This window comes from Bactrocera neohumeralis, chromosome 3 (assembly GCF_024586455.1).
Source record: "Bactrocera neohumeralis isolate Rockhampton chromosome 3, APGP_CSIRO_Bneo_wtdbg2-racon-allhic-juicebox.fasta_v2, whole genome shotgun sequence".
In the NCBI taxonomy this organism is placed as follows: domain Eukaryota; kingdom Metazoa; phylum Arthropoda; class Insecta; order Diptera; family Tephritidae; genus Bactrocera; species Bactrocera neohumeralis.
Window position 1 is genome coordinate 78,536,777 of NC_065920.1, and position 10,581 is coordinate 78,547,357.

Below are 10,581 nucleotides of genomic sequence, written 5' to 3' on the forward strand. Positions count from 1 at the left end.
TATGAAAAGTGATGTTACGTTATTTTGCATTTTAGGTGACGATGTATAGATATACATACATATATACGCTGACTTCACTTTATATATATGTATATAAGTATTTGTAGCAGCAAGTGCGATATTTTAGCGAACTTTTGAAAGTTCATTATCCTATGTTGCAGCTTGCTTGCTGACAGTCTTCAAACTACATCACACTTTGGTACATTTACTTATTTATTTGCGGGTAAAAATATACAAAAATTGAAATCATAATTTATTTTAAATAAACTTTAAAACCAAAAAATTTTTATTTAAAAAGTGCTGCGTTCTCAATTTCCCTCATATAAATACAGTTTTCTGCAATACACACGCAAGTGAAGTTGCTGCTTGCCCCCAAAACTATGCTACATCTCGTTGACTCCCACTTCATTAAGCATGCATGTAAAGCGCGCCAAGTGCTTTATGCGCTTTGTATGCTATGCTCCAAGCATGTGTGTGTGCCTGCAAGCACATACAATTAAAGCTGCAGCAAATTTCACTGCGCTGTCCAGTCGCACACGTAAGAAATATGGCTTTCTTCTTTTCGAAACTCAACTTCTAGAGCGCATATGCGCCTACCGTCGCCTATCCGCCTACTCCACTCGAAGCTTTTGTTTTTTCAAGCACCGCAATGCTGCCGTCAACACTTCTATGCTCTGCTACATACATATAACGGTACATAAATATTATTTATTTGTATTGTTTGCGCTTACATTTAGCTTGTAAGTGAGTTTTTTTGTTTGCTTTGTTGTCGCTGGCTGGTACCTTGGTTACTTAACCTTTACTTAGGCATAGCAAAGTCAAGGGCTTACATATGCGAGCAGTTGTTGTGATTTGGCAGCGCATGCTTTAGCATATTCTGGCGCTAAGTGTATGCCAAGGAGTATGGTTTTCCCCTTTTCTTGGATTTTGGATTTAAATATTCCTCTATACTTTAGCAGTTATTTATTGCCTCATACGAATTTGCAGACGTTTTTATGCTTCATATACATATTTATTATACATTATACTTATTCATACATTAACCTATTATTTAGTGCTGCATTGTGATGCAATTTCTTTTAACTCCTCAGTGCCCAAATTACTAAACTCAACCCTTTTTCTGTGTTCTTGCAGTTTGCCGCTTGGGTTGACGCTGTGATTTTCGTCTTTAGTCTCGAGAACGAGAGCAGTTTCAACACAATCTACAATTACTACAATAAAATGGCGCATTTTCGCAATGGTCAGGATTTGCCAATGATTTTAGTTGGCACACAGGGTAAGTGTTTTGATCGGCTTTGTGTGCACAAGTGCACTCACACATACTTGACTCTATCGCCGCATTTTGTTAAATTAAATTTGAAGAGTTTTATTTTTAAAATTTAATTTTCATTGCTTTTCTTTTACTCTTAAGACGCAATTAGTGAGCGCAATCCACGTGTGATCGATGACTCTCGCGCGAGAAAACTGGCAAACGATCTGAAGCGTTGCTCGTACTACGAAACGTGCGCCACATATGGTCTCAATGTTGAAAGAGTGTTTCAGGACGGTAAGTTGCTTCACAAACTTCTTCTGCAATTTTAAGTACTCTTTGCTTTCCACCAACTTTTCCAAGTTGGCTGCAAATATTTAAGTTTTTTCACTCATACTAACCCATATAATTTCTAATAAAACTCCCCTTCCTCCATAGCTTGTCAGAAGATCCTCCAGCAGCGCATTCCCCTACCCCCCACCGTCAACTCCCGACCCACAACGCCGCAAGGCACACGCCTCGGCATCGCCTCCTATCACCACAACTCCAACAATCATGGCGGCGCAAATGCAAATGGCTTCTCTGCATCCACTTCGTCGGTGCAGGGCGCCGTATCCACCAGTAATTTAACGCTGCCTCACCGCCATCACGCGCTGTCCACGTCGTCACATCACATACCGATGCGCATGAGCGCCGATTTCATGCACACCGAGCAGCAGCAGAGCTTGCCGCCTAGTCAGAAGGCGTGGCAACAGCAAAAAGAGCAGCAGCAGCGTGATCGTGAATTGACGATGCTCACAAACGAAAACAATAACATCACCAAATTCACACCCACACATCACCAACAGCAGCAGCAGCAACAACAACAGCAGCAATCGAGCCATCAAACGGCAGAAAGTTTGCCACCTTTGAGTTTGGTGCCGCTGCGCGAGAATAGGGATAATGGCAGTGGTGGCGGCGGCGGCAGCGGCGGTGGTAAGGATCTGCCGACACCCACATCTACGCCTACAACAAGTCGCAAAAGCCGACGGCGTTCAAATCTCTTCATTCCCTCCTCCTCGAAGAAGGGCGAGAAGGATTTGAAAAATGGCGAATTGGGTAGCGGACGATCCATACCAATCAAACAGGGTTACCTCTACAAACGCTCCAGCAAATCGTTGAACAAGGAATGGAAGAAGAAATATGTGACGCTCTGTAATGATGGACGGCTCACATATCATCCATCACTACACGATTACATGGACGATGTGCATGGTAAGGAAATACCGTTACAGTACGTAACTGTAAAAGTACCGGGACAAAAACCGCGCGGTTCGAAATCGATCATCACCAACAGCGCGCTCACAACCTCAATGCACTCGAATGGACGCGGTCATGGTCAAAACGGCTTAAGCGAAGGCATCGGCTGTCTGTCGATTGTAAAGGATAACAAGGAAAAAAAGGTGACCGAAAAGGTGCTGCTCACCGCTTTCGACACGCTACGCGAACCAGTGAAATCGAATTCTTCGCAACAGACCAGTGGTGATGAGGGCATAGCCATGTCCAACTCCAACTCACAGACATTTATTGCCGGCAGTGATAGCCAACAACAGCTGCAGCAGCAGCAACGCGAATTGCTCGCTGTCAATGCGGCAAACAAATTAGAATCTCAAACACCAAATGTAAAGAAACGCCATCGCCGTATGAAGAGCAGCAGCGTTAAGTCAAATGAAGTGGACGATTCGGATATTTATGAGTTCTTCATCGTATCGCTCGACTCCAAGCAGTGGCACTTTGAAGCCGCCAGCTCTGAGGATCGTGACGAATGGGTGGCTGCTATTGAGCAGGAGATCTTCAAAAGCCTGCAGGGTATCGAGAGCACGAAAACCAAACCGGCAACCACAAGTGAGCTGGCCTCAATGGTGGCGATACGCACGCGTGTACCGGGCAATGGCTTTTGCGTGGACTGCGATGCGCCGAGTAAGTGAAATATACCAGAAATTGCCGGAATTTTAATTATATAGAAATGAGTAATATTAATGCAAATCCAAATATTGCAGATCCGGAATGGGCTAGCTTAAATCTGGGTGTACTCATGTGTATCGAATGTTCGGGCATTCATCGTAATTTGGGTTCACACATTTCCAAAGTGCGTTCGCTGGGCTTAGATGATTGGCCGTAAGTATAGACTTTATAAAGATTATGTCCATTGAAAATAACTGTATATTAAAACAAAAATTTTAATTATACAGAGCCGGTCATCTCAGTGTAATGCTGGCCATAGGCAATAGTTTGGCGAATTCGGTGTGGGAGGCGAATACGCGGCAACGCACCAAACCTAGGCCCAATTCCACACGTGAGGAGAAGGAAGCGTGGATAAGGAGCAAATATGAATCCAAAGAATTTTTAGCACAATCCAATGCTAATACAAATACAACGCCGGGACAGCAATTAATAGAAGCGGTGATCAGGTGAGTGTAACAGACATTTTTATTACTTAAAACATCGGTGACTTATGTAATACCATGTTCCGAACGACACTTAATCATGAGATTTAGGCTGTTGAATAGATCATCACTAGATTCAGCAGGATTTCGTCATACAAAAATGCACTTGTTTATCTCGGCAACGAGATGTGAAGCTAAGATATTCAAAGTCTCCTTATGCGACTCTGATTTAACGCCATCACATCATCACAACTGACACTTCAAATAGAAAAAAATGTAAACAAACCACACACAAATGTAAACCAACAATTGAATTAAAAGCAATGCATCAGAATTCACCTGGCAATCGACTTCCCAAATTAAAAAATGCGTCCATTATTTCCATTAAATGGAAAATTTATAAACCAGATGACTTTTATAGCAATAAAATATATGATATTACAATGTTTTCTTTTAACAAATATTAAAATATATAAATTATTTAATATCAAAAACAGCTGTTTTTAAATCTCCAACGGCAGTGAGGACAGTTCAAATAAGTAAATAAATTATGTGTAATAAATCACTTGAAATTATTGGTCGGAACATGGTATAACATAACATCGCCCTCAAATCTCTTGAAACCTTCACCAATATATGCATTTTGACTGACATCTTCCTTATACTCTCAAATTCAGATCGGACATCAAGTCTATTGTCTTGATACTCGCCACCGCTAACAGTGAAGTGACCAATGCTAACGTGAGTCCACGTGATGTACGGACACCACTGCTGCTGGCTTGTGCCATCGGCAATCTGGCCATAGCGCAGCTGCTGATTTGGGTAAGTCAAATTTTGTGTTTTCTCTAACAACAAAAAACATTACGCACTTCATTTTTTTATTGTGTATAGAACGGAGCCAACATTAAGCATACTGATCATGAGGGACGCACCTGTTTGGCGTATGCGCGGGCAGCACAATCGCTGGCAACAGCGAAATCCCTGAAGGCTGCCGCCGCCGCAGCTGCGGTCGCAAATGCTGCGAACGGCAGCAACACGAACACAAACTCGAGCACTGCAAGCAATACGAGTTCGTGTTCGTCGACCGCATCCACCACAGCCACCACCACAACAACAAGCAACGCGACGAACAGTGCCACAGCAAGTGGCGCAACGGCAGCGCCGGCAACAAATGGTGGCATACCAGCGCCACAGTACAGCGTCGAAGAGACAACAGCGCTGGTGGAGCTGCTAACGAGCTTAGGTTGCCCTGAATCGGCGCCCTTGACGGCCAGTGGCACGCTACCGCGTCGCCGTGACACGCTGGGCACACCCTACGAGAAGACCGTATCGGGTGTCATATAAAGAGCTTGCACATGAAAGGGAAAGGCAGCGCGCTTTGGCCGTTTGCAATAACAATAAGCTTATAGTCTAAGTTAAAAGCTGTACAACAGTTGAAGTATTGAAATTAGTAGGAGGGAAAATTTATGGCAATCGTGCGTTGATAATAGCGCCACAAATTGCTTATTTAGTTATAGTCATGTAGATATATATGTGTATATGCGTCTGTCTGAAGTCGGTATAAATTGGATTGGGAGGAAATAATAATTTATCATGCTGCTTAGAGAAAGTGCTGTCGCAATGAAGAGCTTGATAGCCACTTTTTAAGACTTTTAATTAGCCGAATTTAATTTATTACACATTTTAACTATGTATTTTTAAATAAAGTAATTTAATAATTAAAGCAAGCAAATTGGAAGATAGTATGTCAGTACGAAGTTTGTTTTCCGATTGATAAGCTCTTGAGCACAGCAAGCTTTCAGTTTTTAGACCACAAAAAGTATGTAAAGCAAACTCATAAAAGATGTTAATATAATTTTTATTTTTTAAAATATCTTATTATGGCAAAGAAAATGTCTTGTATGTATGTTGGTATGCCTGTTTACATTATATACGTACATAAGTACAATATATATACATATATTTTTTGTCTGTGTAAGCGCCGAGTTAAAAAATGTAGATGTTAGTCCCTACACTCGCAAGGAGTACGCTTTAAAATGTAAAAAAAAATTGGATAACGGTTTATCCAAGTGAAGTTAAAACCGACGCTCAGTCGTCTAGAAATAGCTGCACCTCAATCTACTTTTAAACAAGATTTCTGTTAGGCTCTTTTAACTGACAATCTTAAAGTAAGTTTATTTTTATGTTGAAAAAGAGCAAAAATCGCTTTTATTTAAGTTTATTTATATTAAAATAATTTCGTTTAACTTTTTGTTAACTAAACCAATCGTTACCGTTTAAATGATAAATATTGCTAAATATTATTTTATTTCGAGTGCTCGAAAAGTATTTAAGAAAAATGTTAAAACAACGCTAAATAATTATATAAAGTTATACCGAGAATACTATGCAGTTTTGAAAATGTAAGAAATAGTAAGAAATATTAACGATTCGAAATATTACGCCTTGCCAATTACTTTTAGGCTCACCAGTCGCTTAAAAAATGGTTTCGCAATCTCAATAATGTAAAATAATGTCTCGTAATGTGCTTTTGGTTTTTAAATAGAAACTTTATTTTGAAAAAAAAGTTTAGTGGAATTTTAAATAATGGTTTTAAAAAGAAACCTACAACTTGTCGTTTCATTACTTGTTTTTTTAGAAGACTTAATGTTTCTGTGAACTTTTCTTTATGTTTTTTTTTTTTTTTTATAAATTTTCATGTAATTCGAAAATATCAGAAGAATCGCTTTGCAAAAAATCACTCAGTAAGAACAAAAAAAATGATTATCAGAATAAGCTTTTCATCAAAACCATTCAGTAGAGAACAAAAAATAGATTACAAAAAAGATTTTCTTAAAAAAACACGAAAAAACGAAATATTTATTTAGTGTCTTTTTTTCGCGTAAAATATTTCTAAAACCTATTTTCATAAACATTTTATTTGTTGTTGTTTTGTTAAGCTTTGTTTATAACAGTCTTAAATAGATCTGCCTGCAATTTGAACCGATGCGAGTACACTAGGTATAAATTTTTATTTAATTCATGCTTGAATACGCTTCGTGTTTTTGAAAACGATCACTTATAGTTTTATTTTTTATTTCTCTTCATTATAAAATGTAGTTATTATTTAGTTGATTTGTATTGTGTGAAAAATATAATATAATAAAATATTATTTAATTTGCATAAAATGTTTTGTTTTATTTGTTGCTGCGAAAAGTTCGATTGATGCAATACTTTAAAAAATATGTTGAATATTATTTTTTAGTTTCTGCTAACTGGCAACCACATTTCGTGCTCTCAAACAAGCTGAAACTACATTTTGGTTTTCAAATCAGAGTAAATTCCACAGAAACAAGTGCCGTTCTTTGCTTTAAGGGGTCAGTAGGGTAATCTGGTCTGTTTTTTTAGACATTTTTTTTCATAGAAATTTTTATTCCACAATAGAACTTTTTTCACATATTTTTTGATGACATCTGTCGGAGAAATGGCTGGGTGAATGAGGTGCGTGTTTTCACGATTTATCATGTTTCGATTATCTGAAACACAAAAACCCCATTTATTCTTAAAAAGTACGTGAATGGTTATCGTCCCTATTAGATTCATAAAAAAATGTTGATAAATAAAAAAGTTGTTTTTTTTTTAATTTTTCTCAATTTTTTTTACATACATTTTTTCATAACATTGTCAATAAATTATAAAAAAATTATGAATCTAGTAGGGACGATAGCCAGGCGTTTCGTGAACATTAAGAAAAAAAAGTAAAAATTAAGCAAATCGGTTGAGTAGTTCGACCGGAATCATGTCCGCCAGTTTAAAAAAGTGTGTTTTAAGAAAAACGCGTTTAAACTTTGAGGCGTGGACTTCGAGCGGTATTATTATTTTTGGACTTTTTTCGAAACCTTCCAATGGTAGAGTGGGTTTCTACGTTAATTCTAAGGGTAAAAGGGAACAGAAAATGCAAAAAAGAAAAATTGAAAAAAAGATTACCCCACTGACCCCTTAAAATAAAAATTTTAACCAAATAATAAATAGTCAGTTTTCTATATTTTTATGATGGCCGAAATAAGCTTAAAGACTTTTGGTATTCAAAATAAAAAAGCCACAAAAAAGAGCATTGAGGAATATTGTTAAATATTTTTTAAAATTTGGGGCATCTTCAAAGAATTGTGTTATTTTCTATTATTTTCTGGAAGTATAAGGAAGAATAAAGTGAGCACTTAAAATATAACTTCTGTAATGATAGGGAAATGAAATAGTCATAAATAAGAAGTTGAAAATGCAGAAAATACAGAAAAATAGGGATTATGGCATAAACGTATACAAATAAATATGTAGCAAGATAGTAATTATGCACGAAAGAATAAAAATGAAGAGAATATTCAAAACAGTTCACATACATGTACAATGCATACCAACACACTTAAAGAAAATATGATTTTCAATAGTAAAGTAATGCTTTAAGCGTGTACCAACGTTGCACTTCAATAAACATACACACACACACTTAAACATTTAAATATAAATTAATTGTATTTGAATATTATATACTTGACAAGATGATGGGCATTAAATGGAAATAAAATACTTACATAATAAAAGTAAAACTTTAAATACACACATGTATTGTGTTTATTGACATGTCGTATGTCGAGCGTAATACATTGTTGTGGGGTTTATTCCATAAAAATGTTGCAAACCTTAAAAAAAATTAAATAAAAATAAAAGTAATAAGCACACCTGCGGCTAAATCGAATAAATTGAGCAAAGAATTAGTAAATTTTGTACTGAATTGGAAACTTTTGCAATTGTTTTCTCTAACTTTAAAAATACGTAAATCTACGGAATCTTATTTATCAAATGCTTATTACTTATTACTTAGTAAACTTAAGAAAATGTATGTAGTGGCAATGCAAATGTAATTCATAAATTATTTCATAAAAATGAAGAGTTACGATGAAATATACACATTCGCTAAAAATGCAATAAACTGACGAAAATACCATAAATAATTAGTAGCAGTCAATTTTAATTATTAATTATCAAGGTAGGTGAACAATGGGGCACCCTGTGCTAATATGATTGCAAAAGAATATTTGTAGCATACCTTTAGGCTGTTGTTAATTCGGAAATCTAAGGTGGAAAGGAAAATCTATTCATTGGCTAAATCCTGTTATTCTCACTTCCTTCATGCTAAAAGAGATTGAAAGGCGCTGAAAATCGCACTCCTTCACGAAAAGCACTGCTCTGCGTCAAATTACTACTGAGATCCAGATTGGAAAGAAAATGGTGAGTTGGCCATTGGTGCCATCCTAGAAATCGAAGTTGCATTTGGCTAGTGTGGTTAGAGCGCTAGCGAAGAGAAATGCCAACCCCACTAATCTGCCACACTTTTCCCTTTGGTCCGACCCCGACGAAACAGCACGTTTCTTGGGCCTCCCGTTAGATGACGTCGACGACAACTTAGATAATCCGTACCTAACGGGAACTATATAACCGTTAAAACAACAACAACAGGAATGTGGCAGCTACAGTGCGTGGATGGATCGCTGAAACCTTTGTGCGGAGAAAACAAGATTCGTCTTTGTGCTATGAAAACTTGCCCAACAACAAGCAAACCCCCTTCCCCCTTCAGTGGGCGTGTATGTGTGTCCTCGTTTCTATGAAGCCTCGTAATAGACAACATTCCTGGGGTGCTTACGAACAATGGGATTCGGTATGGGGTACGCCGACGACTTTGTCATGATGGCAACAGACTAATTTCGTTAATACTCTTAACGATATAATTCAAAGCGGCTTAAGCCTAGCAAAGGTATGGTGCATAATAATCATCTCTTTCAGAAAAAGAAGATTTCTATCGGGTTTGAGAACCCTAACCCTTGGTGGCAGGGAAATTAGAGGTATCTAAGGAGGCCCTCTCCGTCTTACAGTGGAATAGGCGTATGGAAATAACACTGTATTAAGTTACAAAGGCACTCATGACCGGGAGATCTTGGAGATGTAATCCAAGTACCAGTAGGGGCTGCTTAATATGATCGTGAAGCCTATCATTATTTATGGAGTAATTGCTTAGACTTTAACTATGGAAGCTGCTAAGACTTGACTGCATCTGCGCCTCTAAGGCTATGCGGACTTGCCCAACGGCAGCACTTGAGGTCATACTAAAGACCCCACGGTTTCATATAGTAATCCATCAGACAGCGAAGCATACCATACTACTCATGCCGCTGAGGAGTAGGAAATAAGGAGGATAATTTCATCTCAACAAATGAAGGTCTGATAGGTGAAGATACATCACTGTCTTTTCTTCCAACAGACTACGTAACAAAAAGGGTAAACTTCACAAAGATGTTTAAAGTTATACTCGGCAGTAAGGCTGACTGGGGAGATTCCACACTTGACCTACTACTGAGGTACAGCGCAATACAGCGATACAGTGACGACTCGAAGACATCGGAGGACGTTGGAACAGCTAACACATCAAGTTTTCCATACCCATTGGTATGGTTTTCCAAGCATTTTTCAAGCATAAGTCTAGTCAGTGTGCTGAAATTAATCTCCAATGCAACTATTCAATCAGGAATAGTCAACCGGCGCTAAAAGCGATCTCAGTCTATGAGATTAAATTGCTATTGGGGAGGCGTGCATAGGAAGGCTGAACAGGCTATCCTGATCTGGATGCGGGGACATAAAGTGGTCCCCGGAAACAAACTAGCCGACAAACTCGCCCGCTCTGCTGTGTCGTCTAGGATGACGCCTAATCTTTAATAACATGATTAACCTCCTTCGAGAAAAAGAAACATCTGTCCAACATGGCCATGACTTCTTTTACAAACTGCCGGTTTTGCAACATCGAACCGGAAACTCCTGAGCACCATTTTTGTGGATAGTGACCAAATCACCGCAATAGCGTCTAGCAAATTCTTGGA

General features: G+C 38.1%; 2 protein-coding genes across 4 annotated transcripts in view; both read left to right on the forward strand.

Moving 5' to 3' along the window:
* LOC126753180 (centaurin-gamma-1A) overlaps positions 1–8,664 on the forward strand; it is a 297,283-nt gene extending 288,619 nt beyond the window's left edge. For all 3 annotated transcript variants that reach the window (XM_050464412.1, XM_050464413.1, XM_050464414.1), the window contains 7 exons: positions 1,135–1,276; positions 1,412–1,546; positions 1,688–3,208; positions 3,289–3,406; positions 3,481–3,699; positions 4,353–4,497; positions 4,567–8,664. In XM_050464412.1, the coding sequence (XP_050320369.1) occupies positions 1,135–1,276; positions 1,412–1,546; positions 1,688–3,208; positions 3,289–3,406; positions 3,481–3,699; positions 4,353–4,497; positions 4,567–5,019 (2,733 nt within the window). In that variant the 3' untranslated portion in view covers positions 5,020–8,664. The remainder of the gene's footprint in view (positions 1–1,134; positions 1,277–1,411; positions 1,547–1,687; positions 3,209–3,288; positions 3,407–3,480; positions 3,700–4,352; positions 4,498–4,566) is intronic.
* Positions 1–10,581, forward strand: part of LOC126753192 (40S ribosomal protein S8) — a 390,246-nt gene that overhangs the window by 367,281 nt on the left and 12,384 nt on the right. The gene's annotated exons all lie outside the window — the stretch shown is intronic.